Here is a 27,410-nt window from a genome sequence, read left to right as displayed (position 1 = left end):
GTTGGCAGGAAACTGCATTTTAGATGAAATATTTAGCTTATAGCAAAGCCTTCAAATCAATGAGGATCAAGCACAACTGTGCAGATAATAATTCGCATTTTTCAAAAAAAAAATATTTTATAAAAAGAAAAAAAAACATGATTTATTGAACACTTTATGTTATCTTCAATAGTTTGTGTTGAGGTAAACATCCAATTCTGTTTTTGGAAACTTAGGTAAGTAATAGTATCGTTTATTTCCAGCTTGCGAATGACCAAACATGGCGTCTACGCGAAAAATTCATGGTTATAAATAGATATTTGAATTTGTTACATAAAAGTAGAAATAAAATCAAAATCCTTAAAAAACTACAATTTAGGTGAAATAGTTTTTAGCACATTAGCCTCTAAAGCAATGAAGAAAAGATAATATTCTGAAGATAAAATTTTGCAATTTTAAAGACAATAATTAAGAATTACCAAAAAAAAAGGCATATTTTGCATAATTTTCAACAGTTTACATTGCAATAAACATCCAATTCCGTTTTGAAAACGTAATCACTTCATGAGTCTTGCGTACCAACATTTTGGGAATGACCAAACATGGCGACTACGCTAAAAATTAAGATATGAATTTCAGAATTTGTTGCAAAAAAATATTTTCAAAATAAAAATCCTCATGAGACTAAACTTACGTTGAAGCTTTAGCACTTTTGCGACCAAAGCAATGAGGATAAGGTGTAATTTTTACATAAAACTTTTCATTCCTCAAGAAAATTATTTTCAAAAATAAAAATAAAAAAACGATTGATTTGCTGTAAATTTTAAGTTATTTTCATTTCTTGGCAGAAAAATAAAACATCCAATTCATCTTTGTTTTTGAAAATTTTTGCACTTTTCTACTTCGATTTTGTGAATGACCAAATATGGCGACTATGTTTCTAGCTGAAATGCTGAACCATCCATCGCTCAAAAAGCGATCTCCAAACGATCTTTTCTCAAGCTGCATTTCTTTTTTTTCCCTTTTATTTATTTATTTATTTTTTCTTTCTTTCTTTTTGTTCTTCGGTAAAATTATCTGCAGGCCGCGGGAAAATCTGCGACGCACGTCTCGCGTCTCGAAGTTTCTGCTACCGGGTTTACCCCCATCTTATTTCAGTTCTAAAATATTATATAAAACAAATCCAACTTAGTGTTTATGCACACGTGTTCTAAAAGCATCCGGAAAGCTGCCTGCAAGATCAATCTGCTGAAAATTTTAATCTGCAAAATTTTACATAGAAATTAAAAGAGGCGGTCGGATTTTAAAGTGCTTCACGTGCACATAAAATGATTTTTTTTGGGAAATATAATGCTGCCAGTCACAAAGTTTTGACTTCCGAATATAGTTCCTAATTTTTAAAATCTAAAATAAAAACATTACCCTCTTTCTTTCATTTATTTCTAATATAAAGCTCTTTATTTGATTTACCCCATTAACCACTCCCCCCACCAGACACTACTCGTGATAAAGATCCTAATATGTCTCTTTACTTAGTCCCGTTATCGATTATTGGCATAGATGAGAGCAATGATAGGGAATGCATTTCATGCTTGCTCCAGAGAAGGCATCATTCAAAATTTTCATCATGATTATTATTAATATTACTGTTGTAAGGCAACGAATATTTGTAACAATGGGTTTTATATTTAATCATTTAATGAGGAGTGCTTTAAAAAAAAAAAAATTGAGCGCAATAATGGCAGAAACAATTTTAAAAAATACTAGAGATTTTTTTCCCCTCTAATATGGTAAAAACCATGGAGAAACCAGGTTTTTTAAACGCAGTAAAAACCATGTTAAAAACCTTTCCAATCCTGTCTTTACCCATTACCTTCCCATAAAACCGCCTCCGTTTTACCTTTTCAATCGCATTTCTTCGCTTAATAGATTCGGCAGTGCTTACGCCACTGTACCTCTCTGTCTCTCTGCGCGATGCTCTAATGCCTTTTGTAGGAGAGGGGGAAAGGACCGTATCCCCAGTGCACGTGTTCGCTTCACGAACGGAGATTTAAGTTTGCAGAAGAATGCCGAGCTACAAAAAGACAATTTTTTTTTCTTCCTTTCCCTTCGTTTGTTTTTTTTCTCTGGTTTCCCCCCTTTTTATTGTCCGTCGTAGGTTAATTATTTAACTGTGAACGGAGCGCAGATGTTTGCTCCGGGAATGCCTCCGATTTCGTACGATTGCGGCAGAGATTTGTATCTATTGCGACGGGGGATCGATCTCGAAACCGATGGTCGTTGCGCTGTCGGAGTGTTCACTATCTGTTAAAAGCCCGAAAAAAACACCTTGCATTAGAACTTCGTTCATCCGGCCCTCGCTCATCCGGATCAATTTACAAAATTTTATTTAAACATTTTAAAATAAAATGATAGCGAGAGTTTAACTATTAGTCTGCCGTGTGCAGGTAAAGGGCAGCAATTGCAAATTTTTCATTTTTCTTTTTTGCATTTTTTTTTTTTTTTCATCTACTGTACTTTAGCTTATTGTGCAAGCTTGCTTACTTGGTTTCCGCTGAAAAAAAAGTACTAAAAAAAACGTCACACTCCAACATTTCCCTATTTTTTGTATGGAATTCAAAACGCATTTCTCCAACTGACTGGAAAACTCATTTCTGCATATACTGTCGTTACATTTTACACGATGTGAATTGTTTTATATTTGTAATACTGATTTATTCAAGGGAGGTCTAGAGCTGATGTCTGCGGTGGGTGATGGAATAAGTTTTAGAAGTTTTATGCAAAATTTAACTTATTCCATCCATAATTTCAAAAGAGTGGAGGATTGCATTAATCTCATACGCATTTTTATTATATACTTTTTTTAATATTGAAAAAAAAAAAAATTAAATGCTCAAATTGAAAAAGTATGTGTTTTGTACATTCTTACGTAAAAAGATTTTTCCGCAAAAATCTCTCAAAGCAAACCTACTAGCTAGGTGAGGGATTATAAAAGATTAAATTTCTCCGTCGGCTTCAAAGTAAACATTTTTTAGCATTTGCTGAAATTTGAACCAAGAGTTGTTCTAATCGAAAAATGGAACAAGAGAACGTGGTGTATTATTCTCCAAGGGCTTTCAAACATAAGAACAATTAGATTCGAAAAGGACTATCCCCTTAAAAAAGTTATTGGGCAGGACGCAGTAACTTTATCTTCAAGTTTTTCCATTTTTCAATGTATATTGAAATGATTAATTTATTTTTGACTGACTATACAAGTACATTTGTCATACTTCTCTTCTGTTTCGTTTCAGGTGTCCGCACCATGCGCAATCGCATCCGGGCGCTGCTGTTGCTCGCCCTCATCGCCGCAGGGGCAGTTAGGCCCGAACCGCCCGGTCCTGTTCAGCGGGGTCTGCTTGCCATGCTGGGGCTGGAAGACAGGCCTCCGCCCACTAACCACAACAGGACCCTCTCGGACTACATTCGGAGGACGTACCCGTGGTCGACTGGTAACACGCACCATACCATTCGCTATTTCAGGAGCACGGGTGAGTAATTCAATGCGGTTTTTACCCTCGGATGTTATTGTCCGCTTTTTACGAGAAGGCATTTCGCCATGCCTCTCCTCGAACGCAGAGTTCCATTTTACGCAGGGGTGATCGATAAGCAATCCACGCACTTCTAAATGAGATAAAACCAGACATCCTTAACTTGGTGTGCATTTTAATGTGCAAAAGAGTCTTCGTGTCCTTTACGTCACTTGCTTCACTTGTCTGTTGTCATTTTAGTCATTCTTACATTTTAAAAAGTGCTTCTTTTACAACAAAATGCTATGATACGAATATACAGTCGACTCCCGCTACAACGCGCTCCGACTTACGCGAAATGGCTATAACGCGAGTTTTTCAGGAACAACGAATTTTAGAGCTAAAGCAAATTTCTCACTCTTAATACGCAAAAATATTTGGAAAGGAATCGTGATGCTAAATTTCGGCTTTGTTATTGACTACTAAACATTGACTTCGTGAATGTACTTTCATCCTTTCAACATCACTGACTGCGCAAGTTCCCACACACCGCACTATAAACATAGTTTTATTAGTGTGTTTATATGACCACTCCTGATTTTTCATTTATTTTTTTCTAAATATGGAAGGTGATGAAATATTATAGCACCTAAGCATGCTTTTTCATCTAAAGGTTGAAGATGACAATTTAAGAAAAGATAAAGATTCTTCATACGCTTGAACCAGAAAGTGGGTCAAAGGTAGCAAGACAATTAGGTATGAGTGAATCTTTCATACGAATAATTATAAGTCAAGAGAAGGCAATCCGTTAAGTCCAGACCTTAGTTTTAATATGAAGCTCGCAGAGTAGTGTTTCAGAAAAATGCAAACAATATGAAATTGGAATCTGCTCTTGAATTGTAGGTTATAGAGACTCTGAAAGAAGGGTGTTACCTTAGATGTAAATGTTATAAAAGTAAATGCGAAGCTACTTTATCTAAAAATATATTAGAACGATTATCAGATTGCGTAGGATAAATCATCTTCAATTTTTAAGTTATAAAGTAATTTATTGTACAGTGCAGTGCTTTATTATTACTTCATACTGTACGTACCGTACTGTTTTATTTTATGTTTCTCTCTCCCATTGATCATTGATTTTGTGCATCGTAACAGTATTTTATGTTGAATAATGCAGATTTTTTTTAAATTACGGTAAAAATTCAGCTCTTTATGTAAGAAACGGTAATATATAGTAAAAAAATGGTCGAAAACAGTTTAAAAGGTGTTTAAAAATGTCTAAAATGATTGGATATGTTAATAAAAAATCATATACACAACACTTTTCCACAATGCGAAATTCCGACTTACGCGAGGAGTCTTGGAACGCATCCCTCGCGTAAGTCGGGATCCGACTGTAACTGCGAAATAGAATCAACGGATACCACGTGACGAGAGAGGAGTCAAGTGTCTTCTCCTGAAAAACGGATAATACTTCACTTGTTTTTAGACAGTTGCTCATGCCACTTTTATTCTGGGATGTTACCTCACTTGTCTTGAAATAATTGCTTGTTCAACTCTTATTCCGGACTGTTACTTCAGTAGTCTCGAGATAGTTGATTATCTGGGATGTTACTTCACTAGTCTGGAGATAGTTGCTCATGCTACTCTTGTTCTGGGATGTTACTTTACTAGTCTTGAGATAGTTGATTATGCTATTCTTATTTTGGGATGTGACTTCATAAATCTTGAGATTGTTCCTCACGCCACTCTTACTAGTCTTGAGATAGGTGATTATGTCACTCTTATTTTGGGATGTTACTTCACTAGATTTGAGGTAATCCTCATCGTACTCTTATTCTGGGATGTTACTTCATTAGCCTTGAGATAATCCTCTTTTACTCTTATTCTGAGATGTTACTTCACTAGTATTGAGATAATTGATTATGCTACTCTTATTTTGGGACATTTTTTCACTAGTCTTGAGATAGTTGCTCTATTGAAAATAACCAACTGTCCAGTGAAGGTTACATTGCTCGTATACACTTCTTGGCAAAAAACTACTACTATAACATACTAAGAACGTTGGAAATAACTTTAAGAAATCTACGCTTAAATGGACACTTAGAATTATCTCAGCGAATGCACATCTTACTTTCATCGGTAACCATATGTACGACTACCATGGAGTTATTCGGAAAGTAATTTCTCTGTGAGTTTGTTGAGAATATAGGTATTAAATGAGTGAAGAGAGAAAAAAATTCATGCCCTATCGAAGCACATTGAACCATTTTTCCGCACATGTCCCGACAAAATCAAATATTTATTGTAACATGATGCAAATTCTTGTCATCAGAAAACTTTGAGTGACTGTTTGTTAGTTTCTACGCTGTGAAGCATTTTTATGCCATCATACCTAAACATTTTGTGAGCATTTCAAGCTAAAACTGAACAACATTGTTTTGTTTCTTGATTTCATGGAACCTGAGGTAAATAAATGTCATGAAAACTTGCTTTTCACAATATTGGCTAAAGCCGCGTTTGTATGTCTTAGTTGCAATTATATCAATCATCATCCATGTACCTTAAATAATGTTGTTACATTTGTACTTTTTTCCACTCCTTCCTATTATCGTATAGAGCTGTCTAAAATTCCATGATGCTTCCTCCGTGGTACGATTAAACTTCTAAAACCTACAATGTTCCATTAGATAGTGCTATAAGCATGCCCTAAAAAGTGTGAAGTAGCTTTCCTCCTCCATTTCTTGCATCAGAAGTACTTATAGTTTTTCTTCTCTTGCAGAAAAGGCATCCGGTGACGACTGCGATCCTTTCCAAGCACACTACCACTTCAAACTCAACGGAATCCCAGAGGATGAGCAGGACCTCTGGGCAGCTGAACTAGTCCTTTATCGCGAGAGTTCGAATGACTCCCGACCACCTCTGCACCGGGTTCGCGTGTTCGACGTTATCCGGGACGGGGACGTCCTGCTGGACAGTAAAGTGCTCGCCAGGACGGACGACGGAGTGTGGGAGAGCTTCGACGTATTGCCTGCAGTGAGGCGGTGGAAGTCCGGTGGTTACAACTATGGACTCAGAGTGAAAGTTGCTAGCACCGGCAAAGCCGGCCGCCTACGGCTACGGCGCGCCCTCCACGAGGATTCGCACCGGTGGCAACAGTTTGAACCTCTCTTGGTGGTGCACTCCAGAGCGTCGACGATTCGACCCACGAGGACTAAACGCAGCACCACACGAAAGGGTCACCGGCGGAAAGGTCGGAAAGACCACTGCCGACGGCACGCTCTTTACGTGGACTTTATGGACGTGGGCTGGAACGATTGGATCATCGCTCCGCCTGGTTACAATGCGTACTACTGTTACGGCGAGTGCGCGTACCCACTGGCGGACCACATGAACGCTACCAATCATGCCATCGTGCAAGCTCTTGTCAATTCCGCCAACCCAGCCGCCGTGCCAAGGGCGTGTTGTGTACCCACGGAGCTCTCTCCCATATCCATGCTCTACAAAGATAAGTATGACAACGTCGTGCTTAAGAACTACCAGGATATGGTTGTTGAGGGCTGTGGGTGTCGATGAGCAACTTTGGAACGTTGCTTTAGCTCCTTCGAACGCTTCCTGTAGAATCGTCTAGAGCTCGCCCGAGTGCCTGAGACACGGCTTCGCAGGATCCGGGATCGCCAGCAGATGAATGCTCCCCTCCGAGGTCTTGCCAGTCCGGCAGTTGCTGTTGTTCATTATACATGTTTTCATCCGTTGAATCGTACAGCAGTAGCCACAACATCAAATGAGTATCACCTCCGTCCATCATTAGTGCCTTTGTTGCCACCGGTATGATCACTGCTTAAATCGAGTCACCTGCACTTGAATCTTCAGTATTTTTATTTCCATCCATTGAATCTTCCACCATCATTGCCTAAATTCAAAAAGTGAGATCTGCTTATGACAGCGACTTTCATCTTGACATGAATCAAGACTTTAGTTCGCCAGCAGTAAATTCAATGTCATTTTAGCAAGCGAATGGTAATTGTGATCTGCATCATTCGAAAAAAAAAATGATCACACGGTTATACGTTTCCATCCACGAAATGTGAGTTTCTTGTTTCGAGAGAGCGCTTCTGTAGCATATATAAAAATATAAACGTTCTATGTGAATAAGATGTTGCAAGTTTATAGAGAATATGACGGTGCAGAGAATAATGTTTTCTGGAATTAGCAGCTAATCTATATTTTGAGCATTGTAAATAAAATGTTGACAATTTTTTTTTGAAGTATTTTTGCTTTTTGTGTTTATGCCCTTTGTTATCTTGCAAATAAGAACGCCGTATTCCTTTTTATGAACTTATATGGTAGGACCATGAAATTTGCTTAATTTGAGGCACTATATTTTTCTTAAAATTTACAGCAGTTCATTTTCAAAGGTACATCATTGACAATTATAATTATTACACACTCCCTTCATATATTGGTACAAATACTGATGAGGAAATTTAACTTATCGTAGTAAGAAAACAGCTTTCCTCGAAATCAGAAATTCTAAGATGAACTTTTTGAAATTTTCTAGCCAAAATAAGGTTGCTGAAAATTTAAATGTGGAACAAATCAATTTAGTGTCACATAATGCAGACTAGCTCATCGGATCTTAATAAGTCCCGTGCATCGAAAGACCTCTTCTTTGCAATAATATAGCACATCTATACGTTTAATAAGGTTTAGGCTATTAAGTACTGTCAGTATTTTGAAAGGTCGCAAGTCTTATTTATTTTGCACATCCTCTGTATAACTAAATGCTCAAGCACGTAATGTGCACTAGAATTATGACATCTAACGTGACCAAAAATAGATTTTGAAAACTGAGAGCTATTGCAAAAGGAAATCAAATATATAGTGTTTCTGAAACTTCCTTGACACATTTTAAAAATTAATAGAAAAGCAACACATTGTCTATGAGTGTGCGGTTTGCGTCGTAATACTTCACAGGTTCGAATTTTTTTTATTACAATGTAAGAAATAAACTAATCAATAAAAGAGGGAAAAAAACGTGTAATCTCTGTATCGTTACAGTAAGGAAAACAACGTCATGTAAGGTGTTTAATCATTTTATTAAACGGAAAGAAATACCTTTCATTACTAGAGTTCAGTATGTGCACTGTATGTTGCTTGAATATCACATCCAAACGGTATTCAAGTTCACACCCATGTCCGCAAAAGGTGCACACATTAAACTCTGGTACTGAAAAGTATTGCTTTCTTTTTAATAAAATGAAAAACACCTCACATGACGTTTGCTTTTCTTACTGTGACGATGTTCATACGCATGTTCATACCACAATTTGCTTATTTAATGAATTTTTAAAATGTGTCAAGAACTTTTCGAACACCCTGAATTATTTCACAAGGTGTTTTAGTGGATACAGTATAATTTCCTCATTACTTCATCAGAAAGGCGTTTAAAGATTTTGTTTTCAGAATCCATATTTTTGCTGTTCATTTTCGGTACGGATCATGCTGTGATAAATGTCAGTAACACATTAAAATTACTGAGCAATCAAAGTGGATATACGAAAATTAGTGCACGAACAGACTTCAGATGAAAGTCATGAACACTTCTAATCTATGTTGGAATGTCTGAAATATGATCAAGTGCTTTAAATTACATGTTTTAATCGTTTTCAGAACTGAATTCAATGTGGAAAATATAAAAAGGCTTCGTATAACATTAATCAAAACAATAAATAATATTGTTCCCAATTGTATCCAAAAACGCACACAACGCGGGGGGAGGGAGGATCCGTAATAGGAAACAGTAAGGTTGCCATTTTACTCTCCAAGAATTCCATCTTTTCACTCTAGAAAAGGGAATCGAGTACATTAAAACAATCTCCCTGAATTTTTTAACTGCACAATCTGCATATGACCCCTTCACCCTCTCGTAAGCAGTCATGTCATAATAATTAATTCAGTTGGTGAGATTGCACAAATCTGGCGTTTATCATTTCGTGCAGAACGAGTAATGAAAATCATTCGAATGACGTCTTCTCCGAGAAGAATGTTGATGTTCGGTGCTGTTTCTAAAAGAAAATTGGAATCGTTAAAGTGTTGAGCACACATACTCATCCAAGGTAAGAAGGAGTTGTTGCGTCGCAGCCACGCAGTCTGTTTGTCAGGACCCATGAACCTGGTGGCTCGCCTTACACCGCCGCGTGTCAAGGCTAGCCACTCTTCTCCGCATCGCCGCGGGAGAACTCGGCACTTATGGAAACTGTGATAAGCGGATCAAACTGCTCGAAATCACCGCACTTATCACTTAAACAGCCCTGTTTTGATACTGAAAAGAAATGACACTTTGTTTTTGGTTAGCTCAATCGCCAGACCTTCCATGCGTCGCGGCATCAAAACCGAATGTTCCCCCAAAAACATATATAAATAAATAAAAAGAAAAAAACGAAAGAAATAATAGTTTTGGTTAAAAAAAAAATAATAACAACAAAACAATATGGCACAAGTTTTGCAGGAAACTGCCGACACGTGTTTCGGGATTAACGAGGAACCCCTTTCAAGTGTGAGTTTTTGGACGAAAAGTGGGCTTTTGTTGGACATCAGCGAACGCGTGTTTTAAGGTTTTTCACACCATATTGTTTGTGTAGTCCTGAAAACAGAGATATTTTTAATTGCTTCTACATGCAAATTGGAAGTCGAAAACTCGCTTTAAAAGATAAGTCAAATATATTATCATACCTGGCATTTTGAATAAAAAATTTTCATCGTAAAAAGTTAACAAAAAAAAAAAAAAAAAAAACAGCAATTGGATTCTTCAAACTACTATTTGAATTTTTCATTATTCTTTTAAATACAAAATCTCAAAAAACATTCCAAGTGTCAAAAATCAAAATATTTCACATCTTTCTTTTCGTTGCCACTGTCCATTTCATCTTTTTCCAGTTTTCTCTCGAATTGACAACATAATAATGGTCAATTTCATTCTTCCAAAATGAATTTTACTCCTCTAAACAAAAGAAGAAAAAAATGTCGAGTTGTCTTTTCAAGCATTGAAGAAAAAAAAAATCCTACTGTATCTCTGGCTGGGAGTTATGCGTTTAAGATCCGGCGATGGTAAGTAATAAATATCGTGTACAACAACAAAACATTTGACAGAAAGTGTTTCAAGTTTTCTTGATAAAAACACGATGACGAAACGAGGAGAGTCGCAATCATCTTCAGCTGAGAGGAATGGGTTTTCCACATAGTTTGCATTCCACTGAGTTTCCATCGTCTGCTGCTTCGATTCCGCAGGTGGCCACCCACTGCGTGGGAGTCGGGGAAATGCGTGCCGGTGTATATGGAAGAGGTTTTCGCGTACATCCTTGTTGGTTTTGTTTCTTTTCCATCGAAGATGTTTGAAGAAAGTGAGAACCGGTTGTTGAAATTTTTAATTTCGAACGCGACCTCTATCTCTGTGCGCGTCGAATTCCATTCGAGAGGGGGCGGTCGGGATCGACTGCTGATCCCCCTGCACCTGCGCGCGGGTCAAGGCTCGTGTGCGCGCACACACACCTGCGAGCGGCGGTCACGATGGCAGGGGGGGGGGGGGAGATTGCAAGAATACGTGGTTGGGAATGTCGATGAGTTCGTCTTGACCATCCCTGCAACACTTGGATCTTAGCACTCACTCCCTTCAACCAATAGACTAATTCTGTCATAATCAGCACGAATTTCTTGCGAGCGGGATTTGGACATTTGCACGAAGTGCTTCAAACCTATGACATGTATTTTGCATAGTAATTCATCTAACAATTAAAATGCGCCAAATTCTTGCAATTGAAATACGGAATTTCTGTGCAGTCAGTTGCGAACAAATGCACCATGTGCTTTAGAGCCGGGGCCTCCGTGGCCGAGCGGTGGAAAGCGCTAGCTCTGACAGGTGTATGCGCGCAGTAAAGAAGGTCGTACGTTCGATTCCCATTGGTACCTCGGGTGGTGCTATTTCCTTCTGATCGTGATGATAATTTCTTTCTGACTTATGCTATCTGTGCTGTGAATTACTCACTGTAGAGCAGCGTAAAATCGACGTCATAATTTAAGAAATAAAATAAATAAGACTAACTGTGTTGAGCTATATAACTAACTTCATTGCTATGTCTTGCAAGATCAGCATTGGAATTGGCGGTCCGCAGAATAATACACTTTTCTCCACTTGGTACATTAGTAATGAATTAGAGTGGGTTTATGTATTTTACATCCCACTTCATCAATTGATTTGAAATGATAATGAAATGAAGTGACAACTCAACCAATTTTTTATCAGTAAGTAGCTGCGTCGCCCGGCTTTGCACGTCTACCTCGAAAATAAAAGTTGTGTCAAATGACGCGTGTTCAATAATTAGGCTTAAATACTAGAGGGAAAAAAAATTTCATCAAAATAATAATTCTTAAATTTTGTTATCGGCTAATCCCGAATAAATTAAACGCAACCCACCATTTTGCAACTAGATTCCTTGATTATCTTCTACTGGGAATACAAAAAAGAAGTGATAAATGGCCAAAAAATAATGAAAAGGGCAAATTTTTCCTCAAAGCAAAATCAAGAATTTTATTTGTTCACAGTCGAGAAAAAAATGGGAAGAAATCTTTCTTCTCGATGAATTAATTCACCCTAGTTAAAACTGAGCTCGTATTCTATCAAATTCCTCAATTGTATCGTATATTTTCCTAAAAAAATATATTATTCTATAGTTTGCCGGAATTATTTTCGTTTTAGAACTAGTACAAAACAAATAATTGGATAAAAATACATCTTAAATAGAAAATTCTAGTACTTGAGAAATATAGCTGATTGTTTCTAATATAGTTGAAAATGAGCATTAGCAAGAAAGATCAAACTTTTTTATATTCACAGATTTCATTTAACGCAACTTTTGCTAACTTTAATATGCGTTAATTTTCTCAAAAATATTTATTATTTAATATTTCTTTAGATCTTAAAAAAGATCGAGTACCAATAGCGATTACTTATGGAGTCATTCCATCGTGACGAACGTAATATTCAGAGACTTTTTGCATAACATGAGTTTTGCAACGTCTAATAACACTAGTCAACACCAAAAATGCATCCGGCTTGAAAATAGCTATTTCCGAAGTATTTTGCCTCGCTAAACACGAAAATCACCATAAAAAGTTTAGATTAGCTTTAGTTTTCAAGATACAGAGTCAATTAGGGTAGTGAAATCTCACTAATGCTTTTTTTCCCCTGGCAGATAGAAGCACCCCCCCCCCCCCATGGCACTTACTGTTTTTTTAGCTTCGACCCCAGTTTGGGATAGAAAATGTTACCACATAAAACCGAAATGGACTTCAGGAAAATTAAATTCTGGGGAGAGAAATGCCCAAAATAAGCCTCTAGTAGTTCCACCCTCTTCTGCTTAAACCCCAAGCTCATTCTGCTAGGAATAATGAAGAACTTTATAAGCACTGTGAACAAAGATGGTTTTGTAATACCTTAGTGGGAAATTTCTAAGATATATTAAAGCTAAGGTTAAGGAGAGAATTTTTTAAGGCCCTTCAAATACGCGCAATTATGAAAATCACTGTTTTTGAAAAAAGAAAGAAAGAAAGGGGGAAAAAATGAAGGGGAAGGGAAAAAAACACCTAAGAAGCCTTTAAGAGTGCATTACAAGTATTTCTAAGCAGCAGAGAAGACGACAGCTAAAAACAGTTGGTCAAAGAATCCCTACGGAAGTTCTGAGACCATTGATGACTGATATGTCTCTGAACATCAATTTTTTCACCTTTTCCAGGATTTTTGGCTTGAAAACTGCGGAGTTATAAGCGATGGGCATATGAAAGGTTTCGCAAAGATATCTTTACAATGGAACGTAGATATTTAGGGTCATTGGGTTGAGTTAATAATGGTTACTAAATGCTGCTGAACTATAAAAGAGGTCTATCTTTGACACACAAAAAGCTATCGAAAATGAAGCGTTTACAGCAATAGGCCAAAAGCAACCACTGCTTTCGGAAAATTAAACGTTGTTCAATTATACAGGACCTATTTAATAACATTTACATCACGGGATTTTTTCACCCCTCTTAACTTTACCTTCAAATCAATGTGTGGTTGTTATGCATCTTTCTCCAGTGGGCTTTTGTGTATCTTGAAAACAAGAGCTAATTAAAATAAGAAGTTCTGTATAGAACTAAATGAGCCTACCTTTCCCGTGTACCCATATCTAATTTCTAGTATTTGATCAATATTCTCAAAAATAGCTAAAATCGCAAAATGTTTCAAATATATTTTAAAAATATTTTAAGCTGATTTCTAGGAATAAAATATGCCTCGCTCATCTAAAAAATTAGATGCGTAAAAATAAATAAATAAATAAACGAACAAATAAAATAGCAGCACCTTTAAACAAAGCAACTAATACACTTTTTTTCCATTAAAAAAAAAATTCTTTAACCGCTTTCAAAAAGAAAAAAAATTAAAATTAATAAGCTTATTAAAATTTACAGGGTGAATTCGGTCGAATCTTCCATACGAAAGGGGGTGATAGAAGAGCCCAAGTGGAGCGGAAAACCACCCATTATCGTGTCGAATCCTTAACCGTACCCGAGTTATGGTAGCCATAAGGAAAATTAGTAAAAAAACGAAATTCTGAGAAAACGACTGATTTCTGAGATTCCTGAGAAACAAAATAAGTACATATTTGGAAAAAGCAGACTATATCCTACAAGATGACACGTTTCCCATCAAGATAGTCTCATTTTACAACGAGCTACAAGCTTTGAAACATTGGACACACTCAGAATTGAAATGGTGCCAAAGTTTTCAATCGACATTTTCAAAACTAACAGTATGAGCTACAATCGGGAACATCTACCAAAAACTGGTCCATTTCACTAGTTTTCAGATGATACAACAGCAAATCATATTAGGCTTTAAGTTCATCAGAAATTCGGGCTTTTGTTTGAAACAGTGTAAAAATCTGCATTTGTTGAAAAAGGAAAACCAGCGAAGAATCGCACATTTTTGTTTTAAATTTTCTGTTTCACGTAAGCATGTTGCTTTTCTTTTGTTTAAGATAATGATATTTTTATATCAAAATAACAGTTTTAACATTTTATTAAGTGAAAAAACACAAGAGATAACAATAAATAGAAGTTAAAAAAGCATTACTTTCCCATGCTTTTCCCAAAGGAAAAATCATTAATAAAAAAGTTACATTACACCAATAAGTACATTTAATCAATCATGGAAATTTACAATAGACCGTTGCTCTAAGTGAACTTTCCTTTCTTAGTTTTATGACTGCTCCATCTAGCCAGTTGTGCAATTCCTGCGGACTGGCTACTTATATTTTTTATACTTCTTGTTTTAAAAATCCCCAAAGAAGTCCACTGGTGATCTAGTTGGCTAAGGAATGGGATCCATACGACCAATTCATTGGGGATACTGTTCAGTCAGAAAATTCCGAACGGCATTTGACAATGAGCAGGGTTACCATTGTGTTGAAAAATGATTTCCTCCCTCTCCAAACCAAGAAAGGGGCCAGGATCACGGTTCTGCCGATGCTGAGGAGTATTCGCTGGTCCGACTAGTGGAAAACCCAAGTGTGAGTTCACGCACGAATGATAAAGAGAGAAGTTGGTTTTTGACAAAGTAAAGTTATGAAAACCTTGCACCAAAACAAGTGTCACCGTTACCATTTCACACTAGTACAAGAATTCTGCAATTCAGATTTAGAAAAGTGAGTAACATTTTGCAGATGGCTTTTAGCCCGAGACATTGAAGAACACCGTTTTCTAAGAAAGATACTGTGGACAGATGAGTCATTGTTCACTAGAGGGGCCATCATCAATTTGCAAAACTGGAGTCAGTATGCTGAACATAATCTTTATTTAACCGGAAATTCATCGTTCCAAACTCGATTCTGCTTAAATGTTTGGTTTGGAGATCACTTGATTGGTTCGTATGTGTTTCTAAGCAGCCTAACAGGAAACACATATTTAGAGCTTATTGAACATCATTTGTCTGGCTTACTTGATGCTATTCCTGCATCAGAGACAGCAGAAATCATTTTCCAACACGATGGAGCCCCTATACATTCTTCAAATGCCGTTCGCAATTTTCTGACTGAACAGTATCCCTAATGGTTTGGTCATATGGGTCCCATTCCTTAGCCGCCTAGATCACGAGTGAACTTCTTTGGGAATTCTTAAAACAAGAAGTATACAAAACAGTAGTTGCCAGTTTGCAAGAATTGCGCAACTGGCTTGATAGAGCAGTAGTATAACTAAGAAATGGAATTTCACTGAAAGCAACAGTTGTTTCTGTTCGCAAAAAGGCAAGGGCATGCATCAGGTGTAGTGGCGACCAATTTCAGCATTTATTATAAATTTTTATGATTGATTAAATGTACTCGTTGGTGTTATGTAACTTCTTTTTAATTGATTTTTGCTTTGGGAAAAGCACGGGAAAGTAATACACATTTTTTACTTCTATTTATTGTTATCTCTTGTGTTTTTACACTTAATAAAATGTTAAAACTGTTATTTTGATATAAAAATATCATTATCTTAAACAAAAGAAAAGCAACATGCTTACGTGAAACACAAAATTCAAAATAAAAATGTGCGACTCTTCGCTGGTTTTCCTTTTTCAACAAATGCAGATTTTTACACTGTTTCGAACAAAAGCCGGAATTTCTGCTGAACTTAAAGCCCAATATGATTTGCTGTTGTATCATCTGAAAGCTAGTGAAATGGGTCAGTTTTAGGTAGATTTTCCCGATTGTAGCTCATACTGTTAGTTTTGAAAATGTCGATTGAAAACTTTGGCACCATTTCAGTTCTGAGTGTCCAATGTTTCAAAGCTTGTAACTAGTTGTAAAATGTGACTATCTTGATGGGAAAAGTGTCATTTTGTAGGATTTAGTCTGTTTTTTTTCCAAATAAGTACTTATTTTGTGTGTAGGTTTTACAGGAATGTCAGAAATTGGTCGTTTTCTCAGAATTTTGTTTGTTTACTCATTTTTCTTATATCTACCAAAACTCGGTTCCGGTTAGGGACTGGACGCGATAAGGGGTTGTTCTATGCTCCGCTAAGGCTCTTCTATCCCCTCCCCCCTTCGCATGGTATATTCGATCGAACTCACCCTGTATACATCATATCAGAAAAGAAAAAAAAAACGTGTTTTTCCTCTGTTGCCAAAAAATATTTTTTTTTAATGAATTAAAGTACTTTTCAAAATGAATAAAAGCAATAAAATGTCAACTTACGGGCTATTCTCTTGTTATGCACGGGACATTTGTAGAAATTTAAAGTGCAAAAAAAAAAAAAAAAACAATTAAAAAAGATGTTTATACATGTTTTTTTTTTTTTTTGCAATTGGATCATAAATCAAGATTGTTTTTGAAGTGTCAAATGCAAAACAAAACAATAAAATTAGTTAAAGTATGTAAAAAATGATTTAATATGCCCGTTATGCACGGAACTCAAAAAGGAAAAAAAAAAAAATCCACTCGAACTTCTATATCTCATGAACTCTGAATTTAGAACTTCTATCTAACCATTGCATTTTTTTTTCCTAGCAGCTAAATAGCACGTCAGTGCAATTATGTTACATTTTGGTCAAATACATTAATTAGAAAAATTGCAAATTTATTTAATTTGTGCTATGCACGGGACATGCCTGAATGTTACTCTATCTCAGCTATAAGAATTCAAAAGTTAAAACGGTAGTTGTGTTTTTAATGAAATAAAAACTAATATTGGCAATAATATATACCATTTTAAGTGAAATTTCAATAAAAAGTATTTTACATAATTAATATATATATATACTTTAAATTGTTATAATGTAACCATTAGGATGATACGTTACGGCAAACTAAAAAATTATTGAAATATCTACCTAAATCTCAAAAAAAACAAAAAAGGGCTGCAGTTTCTGCTAGTGCAAAAAACTTGGGGTTGAACATTTATAAATTATTAGTATAATTCAGTCAGCGATCAAGAGTCTCAGAATCTAGTCATCCAGTTTTTTTCTACCCAGATATTGTATTTACAACATCAGAGACGAAAGATGAGATTGTGATTACTATTTTTAAAAGTGGTCAGAAAATGAAATTAGTAAAATTTTATTTAGTTACATAGCTGAAAGTAGCATATTCTAATTTTAAACATGAAAATCCAAACTGTTTTATCTATCATCTTTTAAAAATTTTGCATTCTACGAGCAGAAAATGTTTTCTTATGCGTCTAACACCAGAAGATCAATGCAAATGCATGATATATGAAAACTTCTTTCTTCAACTAAATCATTTTAAAAAAATTCAAAGTTTTTTGAAAGGAGCCTTTTTTCGCGACTATTCTCAAAACCAGGTATATGCCGAACAATTGGTTGGTATGTACTCGGTAAACTGCATATTCCACAGATAAGCCGAATATTCGGTTCAGTTGAATTCTATATTCAGCAACCAAATAGTTAATAAATTCAAATATTAAACAATTGGAAAACTATAGAAAAACTTTTTTTTTTTTTTTTACAATAAATGAAGGCTATAGGTTAAACCAAATACGGCCATTCCACCGTCACGTGCCACGTGCGGTTATAATCAGACGCAAAAAATTAACCGTTATTTTGAAATAAATCTCAATATTTTAATTACACAAAAGTAAGCACATTTTTTTTAATCTTTACATTTAATACAAAGACAGTTATATTTTAATTAAATAATTTTGTTTTTTGAAATTTAATTTACTTGCATGTGTCAGGTGCAGGGAGTGCAAATTCAACCTCTTGTAACTTGCTATGTGAGTTTGTAAATATTTTAGCTCTATTAATATGACAATGACAAAACAAGTTGTAGGTTGTGAAAATTAAGGCTCCAAAGTGAAAGAAGCATATATCATCTATTGAGAAATAATAATTTAAACCGTGGGAAAAAAATATGTATGGTTTTAACAAACACATGCTGGTTTTTTAACAGTTTTTTTTTTTTAAACAAATGTTTTTCAAAATTTTTTCACTTTTTCATTGTTTAAAAATGTGAAATCCATATTATGCAAAGTAACCACAAAGCTTCGGAAAAAATAAAATTAATGATTTTAAAAATAATTTTTATTGCTATTATTATTATTATTTTCATTCTGTTACACCAGTTAATAAAAATATTGACACGAGCACAGTAAATGTTGCTGTAAAAATTGGGTAGTGGTGAAGCATAACAAGAGTTTGTATGCTGTAGAAGGTACGAAGTTTTGGGTTACAATATAGAGGTTTCTGCGATAGAAAAGTAAGATTTTTTTTTTAATTCTTGGCCTACGCAAGATGATAAAGTATTCTACAACATAACTGAAGTTGTTGAAATAATTCATCTACTTGCAATTATAAATGCTTGTGGAGTTTTTGATTTTATAGATTTTTAGAGGAATTCGCGTTTTGCACGGGACATGAAAACAATTGCTCATACTTCTTTTAGTATTAAACCTTCATTAAAACATATTTTAGGAATGAACTTTAATAGGAAAATAAAAGTATGTTCAAAGCAATTTCTTTTGTTCGTGAAAATTAAGCTTAAAAAACAAAGATGATCATGTTTTTGCGTTATGCACGGGACATCAAATTTCTGTTCAAAAAACTCCTCCTTTTTTGAAAACTGTTACATTAATATTTATTTTTTTTTCTTTTATTCATGAAAAGGAACATAATGTAGACACATTCAAAAGTAAAAAAATAAAATTATATAAAATTTTTACAATTAGCCAACAACATGTAAAATATGCTGATTGTAATGGGGAAACTTAAAAATCATAATGCTGATTTTCCAAAATTAGTTCTATATCTGAAAATTCTGTTAAAACAAATATTTTATCTTATTTCCTGAGGTTCAACTAACATACTTTAACACTACATAAATAAAAAATGTATAGCTCTTTTTTAAAAAATTGGGTTTCAGAGGGTTTACAGTGGAGAATGGCCCTTAAAAAAAATAATTTTCATTATCAAAAAAAAAAATAATAATAATAATCGTCTGCGCATATCTTTAGGTAGAAACATAAAGGACTTCGAGTTTATCCGCCGAAAACTGAATACATAAATTTAAAAAAAATTAAGTGAAAATAAAAACAAGTCATATTAATAATTATTATTTCACAGTTAAAATCATGGCTGTGGAGTTGGAGTCAATCTCATTTTGGGATAAAAGAGTCAGATTAAGGAGCCGAAGGTATTTAATTCAAAAATTCGGAGTTGGAATCGGTCATTTCCCCTAGAGTCCGCAATTCTGCCAATATTTGCAGAGTCGGAGTCGGACTTATTTTGGGATAAAGGAGTTGGTGTCGGAGTCAAATATCCAATAATCAAAGTCAGTCATTTTCCCTACGTGTATAAATTTTTGCCAAAGCTACGAAGTCAAATTTGTTTGAAATCCGGCTTCACAAGTGCGGAATCTACATTGACTTTCAGTCTCCCCGTAGGCGCTAATATTAAAGGATTTCAACTGTTCAAAATTGAACGGAGCATTGTTCAAATCAAAAAGATATATTATATACATGTTTTTTATCAAAAACTTTTTCCCACAAAGATTGTTTAAAGCAAATTCGCCTCTAAGTTCGGAATTGCCTTGAATTTCCCCGTAGGCGCTAATGCTAAGTTTTTTTGAACGGTTCAAAATTGAACGAAACATAGTTCGAATCAAAAAGTGAAATATAGGAATGAGGTGTCCTTGGCGAGATCTTTCGAACAAAAAAAATTGCTCGAATCGGAATATTCACTTAAAAGTTATTGGAGGGGGGGGGGGGGGGTAACCGATCGATAGACATTTTTAACCATCTCAAATACCCTACTTTCCAATTTTTAATTTTTCGATATTTATTAATTAACCAATTTATTTTTACTTTTTTTTGCTGATGCATTAAGCTTTCTTTCGTGCTTTTTTCTGCTTTCTCTGATTTTTACTGGGAAAGTAGGCTAAAAAAATCACTACCATATTCATTTTTCTCGACCCAAAATTAGTAGGAATTGACTATTTAAAACCAGGATGCAGACAAAAAATTCATTTTTGTTGACTAGTGAATCATTTACTTGTGGCTTTGAGGAATTTTTTGAAAAAATAAAACTTCTGTATAATATTCATGCATTAAAACACAGTATAAATTACATTAATCGTTTTTTCAAACTAAATTACTATATTGTGACGAAAGAAATATTTTTGCAACTTTGAATTTGTAACATAAAATTCAACTCTCATTTTCTATACAGTTTTAGAAGATATAATTGTAAAAACAATGCAATACGGAATTTTCATTGTTTAACTTTATTTTTTATGCGGAATAATAATCATTTTTCTTATAATGTGACAGAAATGAATATTTATTCAAAATATGAAGTGTGACGAAAGTAACCAAGAAGAACGTAACTCTGAAGTTACGTTCGTCACGGTTACTGAAGCTAATTTAGAAATAGACTCGTTTAGTTTTTTAGACCGTTACGTGTCTAAATATTAAACAATAAGTAAGCACTCTCTCTGATACTTTGTCTTAAAATTAACACTTCTATCAACGAATTTTCACCATGGATGAAATAAATGCTTTTCTATTGACTTCGTGCAAAATTATATTCTTCTCCTTTGTTTTGATGTGAAACTTTCTGTGTGAGCGTTTTGAATTTCTGATCTCCAACCTTTTTGTGTGACGGAAGTGACATAGTTGTTTTTTATTTGCCACCAAAAGAAATAAAAAGTAATAGTATTAATAAAAATTTGTTTTGTTAATAAAATTAACAATTTAATTTTAGAGCTAAATTTAAGTAAGCATACATTTGCTTACGTTCGACGAGCTCAACCGGTAGCGACCGGTTGATTGATCACGTGACAGCTGTGACGTCATCTAATGCTATAGGGTTAGAGGTGTGTCATTATTTGACGTCATTACTTTAACCGGTGAGCTACCGGTCGCTCATCGAACACAACCTTTGTGGATTTTGATCAATTTAAAAGCTTCAAATAATGCAGATCTTCGAAGATTGCATTGATTCAAGTCAAGTCATCAGTTTAAGAGCGTAATTCACATTGCTAAAGGATCGCCTTGAATTTAGTTTGTCAACTTTTATCATCAAAATCAACTTCATTATTACAATTATTTTTTATTGTTTTTTGCAACAGTTAAAATACGGTTTTCGAGTAATTTTTAGTTTTCTTAATGTTTATAATCTATTTTCTTCATTAAAAGATGCAATCATCTTGTGAATATGCCTAAGTCAAGCGCAGAAAGAACAACAGCTAGGCGTGAGAGAAAACGCACGGGTGAAATCATAGTTTAGAATGCAAAAAAGAAGAGAAGATAAAAAATTTATTTCTATCGTGAGTCTTTACAACACACTTTTTTTTTTTTGATCACTTCAGAAGTGGAGCTTTTTTCTCCAGAAAGCTATCAAGAAATGTAATCTTTTTTACGAGAACAAAATCAACTGTAAGGATTGTTTTTTCAAGAAGGCTTCTTCCAGAAACTTTTTGACTTTCATTTCTGCCACAGTAATTCCAATATTATTATTATTTAGCAAGATAACATAAATAAGAGCCTCTTTTTCCTGGAACTACTTGGAAGAGTATACTTTTTGAATCTTTCCGTAAACTTCGCATGTTGAGAAAGGTAAAGTTACATTATTTTACAACTCAAAACAAAGTTAGCTTACTAGCTTCCCTGAAATTGCCTCTCATCTCCTTTATTTATTTATGTATTTATTTGTTATTTATTTATTTACTTACTTATTTTTTGCCGTAATATTCGCATATGCTCTGCTGCTTTTTTCCTGTCTTTTTTTTTTTTTTAAATTGAGCCGCCTTTTTTTTCCATAAAATACAGCCCAAGAAAATTCCACAAATATATGTTAAAAATCGAATTTTTTGTTGCGACAGTTAGAAAGTATTATACAGTGACATTTAAAAATTAAATATTTCAAAGTAGACGTTTTATATATACCTCTTTGAACTAAACGCTCGAAAGATGCAGTGTTTGTTTCAAGCGATTATGTTCGTCACGCTGATAACTAATTGTTTAAATAATTTAATAAAAAAATTAACTTTTTAAATGCATTCTAGGTCGTTCTTGGGAAGAGAGTAAAGCAAAATTTTTCTTTTTATAATCCTATAAAAAGTGTGGAAGGGAAAGCACGACGTTTCGTGACGAACGTAAACATCCGTTCAACACAGAATTCAATTTAGGCTCAAAGAAAAAAAAAAGAAAAACGAAAATATTGAATGAAAGAAATTAAAGAAACTGAAATTTCAAAATGAAATCAAAACTGAAAAATATATATATATATATACATTAAATGTTTAAAAAATTACAGGTCGCGTTTCCTGAATACTTTATAGTTTACTAGCTGCGTTGCCCGGCTTTGCCCGGTCTACCTTGAAAATAAAAATTGTGTCAAGCTGTAAAGTGACGTAAATTCAACAATCAGGCTTACACAAAAGAAAAAAAATAGTTTGAATTCTGAAATTTTGAATTCAAATTATGTTTTTGCAATCACGAGCTGCGACAGAACCCTATTCGGAACTCCAGCGCTCGAATACGCTACCTTGCGGTGATTTACAAAACTGCAAATGAAACTAAAACTTTGCCACGTTGCGTTCCATGTGTGTCTGTTGACGTAAACACAGGCAGTTTGTTCTGAGTATTTATTAACGCAATCGATGTGTCTTAGTTTGCTTTCAGCTACAGAAATTAATTCGTCCCTTAGTAGTATTCTCGAGCTCCTCAAAATAATGTTAGTTTTCATTATTTCCTTAATAATAGGTGAAAGCGAAAATTTCTGGATTAACAAACTTGGATAACGTTATACAAGGTAAAAATTTTTATTGTTTCGTATGAATTTGTAAGAATATGGGGTTTTGTTTAATCTTAAATTAATTAAACTTACCATATTTTACAGCAGCATTTAGTTGGAATGGACAGTATGCAAAATATTTTCTTGAATATATTATCGTAGAACAAAATGAATAACCGAGAAAGAATTTACTTTATTCCTTTTATTCTCAGCTGAAAGGTTTCGCCAAATTTGTTTAGGGTTATAGTTTTGGTACTAGGGGGCTATCGCCCCCTGCTCGCTATCGCTCGCCAACCCCCGGAACTGCTTACGCAGTTCCCTGTGGATCGCTTCGCGATCCATGCTCGCTTCGCTCGCTCGCTGTATGCCAATACATTAGCCTAGCTAAAATTTTCCGTAAAAATTAAAGTTGGCAATTGCATTTAGGTCACCATCCATTTAACCAATATGAAAATTACGTTCATAATGTTAATTTGTCTGCTTTAGCCAGATTTTCGACAGTTTAACTTTGCTGTATGTAAGATGACTGCCTTGGCAATGTGCACAACTTTACCATTATAGATACAAAAGTGTCTGTCATTGCTTTGGAGAGATTGCACTTCTACCTGTTGGTCCGCGGAAGGTATTTTATTTCCCTTCTACCACCCATTGGAAAACCAATGAAGGCATTCCCCTATCCGCCACCTGGGGACGCGCCCTCTAGGGGTTACAGGCTCCCCCGAGGGATGTATTTACATTATTTACACTCTTATATATTTACATATTTACACTCTTATATATTCTAATCTGAGAAAACTTCCTCATATACACAATTAAAAATGTCCCGTTTGGGAGCCACAACTGACACTGCTTCAAAAGACCTTGTTCTTGATAATGCCACATAGAGCTGGCCATGACTAAAAACAGGCTCAGAGAGCACCAAACATATTTTCTCAAACGTTTGTCCTTCTTGTTGTTATTCTGAATCCTTGCCACGTCACGAACAAAAAATGGTTTAACTAAAAACGCGAAAACTCGCCAAGGCTACTTTGCTTGCACAATACTAAAACTACTATAACCCTAAACAAATTTGGCGAAACCTTTCAGCTGAGAATAAAAGGAATAAAGTAAAATTCTTTCTCGGTTATTCATTTTGAACTGAACTGTCGTACTGAAGCAGAGAATAGACGACGCTCAAAGCGCCTACGCGTTCAAAACAACATTGCCGATGAACATGATTGTGGAGCAATGTGTGAAGAATGCGAATTTTGTGGTGCTCTTTATTGGCAGAAAGAGCGTAATACTGCAAATCTTATACATATAAAATCTGAGTATCTATCTATCTATCTATCTATCTATGTCCAAGCTTCTTCTCCCGAACGACAGTGAACTGACCATCGAACCAGGTATCGATGGATTCGTCATCTTCCCGTCTTCATGTTTGGCTATTTAACATAATCCTCCGATAATAATTAGCGGAGATATCAATTAAAAACTATTAATTATGACTCTTAGATTTCAAAATCAAATCCCTATTTTTCGAAGGCTTTCCTCCATTCAAATTATTATTCAGTGCTTCATCTCAACTTTCCATAACAATGCTTTTATTAAAATGTATAGCGGGTGAAGAAAATCATTGAGACGGAAGATCTGTTGCCATTTTTTTTCTCGAATATGAACAGGTAAAATTCTTGTTTTTATTTTGAGGCTTTTCCTGTAATCAGGGGATTTAAAATGTTTACTTTTTGGGGTTTTCCGCAATCTGCCCCAAAATTTCAGTGACTTTTTTTATTTTTTTTGGTTCAAGCCTGATTGTTAAATACGCGTCACATGACATAACTTTCATTTTCGAGGAGGACCGTGCACGTCGTAAAGTAAATGAGTGATTTACAAGTTATTTGAGTTCTTTGAGGGTTTGTACCTGGAAAACGGATTGATGTAATTCTTGTACGACCATGTGGATAGAATCCATCCAAATATTTATCTGAGTGGTATGTTGCATTAATAAACACCCGGGCAACGCCGGGTAGTAGACTATTTTATGTAAAAAGCGGATTGTTATTGTGCATAAATATTTCCGATATAGTCTATCAGATGTAATTCAGTTTAACGTGAGTAAAGATTATAGTTGATAATGCATATATTTTCCCCTTTTGTGCTGACTGAAAATGTACTCATAACTTGTATCATTGATAACGATTATTAACGTTGATGAGGTGTTTTTGCAAAAATATGTTTTACTGGTGTTTTGCAAACCTTGCTTTACGCGCATTTATTTATTCCTTAACGCGTTAGAAACTAGTGTCAGTGTACTACAAAAGCATCAACTGGACTGCTCTTACATTTTTTAGGTAGCCCGTGCAACGCCGGGCACGCAGCTAGTAAATATACTAAATGTTGCCATGACGGAAAGGTGCGGTTACCGGCATTGTGTGACGCACCTGATCTGTTGAAGGAACTGCTGACTGAAAATTCCCCAGCCACTAAAAATTATCGGCAGCGAATCAGAGAATACAACTCTGGAAATGGCTCGTCTTAAATTGGATTCAAGAACGGTTTCCTGCCTTCTTTGAGCTTTTCTTTGCTGATTAAGGTTGAAATGGGCCACAGCCCGACTCAAACTCATCTCAAAAAAAAAAAAAAGTTCGTTGAGTATTCTGTGATTCAAGATTTCAAAACAACGTAGAAGTTTGTTTACATGATTTATCGGCGAAGTGTTGCCAACAGAGGTTTAGAAATTCACCCCTTCATTTGCCGGCACGTAAGAGAATTATATATATATATAAGATTGTGCGAGCAAAGTAGCCTTGGCGAGATTTCGCGTTTTTAGTTAAACCATTTTTAATTTTTATCATGAGTGGAATAAAATGGTAGTAAGATTACAGAATTCAATAAGTGAAAGGAAATAATGGTCAATCAACTGAAAAGAAAACTACCACCATATATCCGTGAAAATTTTGTTGATGATTTGCATAACATGACACAATTAAATCGTAGTTCAGAAATTAGAAAAATCGAAACAGAAAATTTTTAAATGAACCGATTCGGGAATTCGAGAGAAATAACTCGGCTACAAATGGAAAACAATAAGCGCTAGCCAAGCAAGGCAAAAAAGTATCATCTTCTTTCGATAACAATTTGTAATGTCATATTGAATTTTCTAGCATTAATTGTTATTCTTGTCAGGCCACAATTATTATTTAGTTTTATCAAGAATTGATAAATATCGAATTCAACATCGTGGAAATAGCTGCTTAGAACTATGAACTACGTAGTTTGCATTAATCTTTGACGTTTAGTAATGCTTCATGAATTCTCATTTCTTTCTACGTGGGCCAGAATATCCACAAGACTTTGAAAATTAATTTAAAAAGAATAAAGCGAAAAAATGATACGTACGAACAAAAATCACAACACTTTTAGCATTTTCTTCGTTACCATGTGCGTTTGTTTTAGTTTTCAAGTCCGCCATTAGGGACAGTGACTTCAGTGCCCCCTATAGTTCGTTGGAGTTGCGAATACTCATTGGAGTTATTGTTTCTAAAAACGGCTCCTGTCACCCTAAGCCTGCCCCTCCTCTTGGGCGGTTACGTGTGTATTGTTGTGTATGTGTAGGCTTGTGTGTGTGCGAGACCTGTGTGAATGCCCGTTGGTGTGTATGTGTGTAAAGGCGCGTGCGCATGTGTGTGACTGTGTATGTGTGTGAGTGGGTATGAGCGTGCTTGTGTGCAGGACACTGAAGCCACCAACCAGGAGAAGCAGATTCCGGGGGACATTGCTAAGGACCGGAGGAGCCGCGTCTGCAGAGGATGGCGGGGTTGAAAAAGGAACCGGAACTTAAAGGACGGTCAAGTAAAAACAATTAGCAATCGTGACTGCTCAAAAAACATCATGCAAAGTTTCCCTTTTAAACAATGACGATGGAAAATAATTTAAAAAAATTAAAATGAGAAAGATGGATTTCAAGAGCGTAACAATGGAAACACAAAACAAAATAAGTTTAAGAAATTTAAGTGAGAAAACAAAGAAACAATGAATTCAAAAAGCGTAACCATGTAAACACGAAAATAAAATGGTTAACAACTTGAATGCAGATAAGATTTTTCGAACTTTTTAA

At 35.0% G+C, this 27,410-nt stretch overlaps 1 protein-coding gene across 1 annotated transcript in view; it reads left to right on the top strand.

Annotated features, from left to right (window-relative positions):
• The window catches only part of LOC129225616 (bone morphogenetic protein 2-like), a 113,446-nt gene extending 105,710 nt beyond the window's left edge, over positions 1-7,736 (top strand). The window contains exons 2-3 of the mRNA XM_054860083.1: positions 3,273-3,509; positions 6,271-7,736. Of these exons, the coding sequence (XP_054716058.1) occupies positions 3,284-3,509; positions 6,271-7,064 (1,020 nt within the window). The 5' untranslated portion in view covers positions 3,273-3,283 and the 3' untranslated portion in view covers positions 7,065-7,736. The remainder of the gene's footprint in view (positions 1-3,272; positions 3,510-6,270) is intronic.
• The last annotated feature ends 19,674 nt before the right edge of the window (positions 7,737-27,410 follow it).

Source organism: Uloborus diversus, chromosome 7 (assembly GCF_026930045.1).
Source record: "Uloborus diversus isolate 005 chromosome 7, Udiv.v.3.1, whole genome shotgun sequence".
Classification (NCBI taxonomy): domain Eukaryota; kingdom Metazoa; phylum Arthropoda; class Arachnida; order Araneae; family Uloboridae; genus Uloborus; species Uloborus diversus.
The sequence above is the reverse complement of the archived record's forward strand: the minus strand, read 5'-3'. Positions and strand labels throughout refer to the sequence as shown.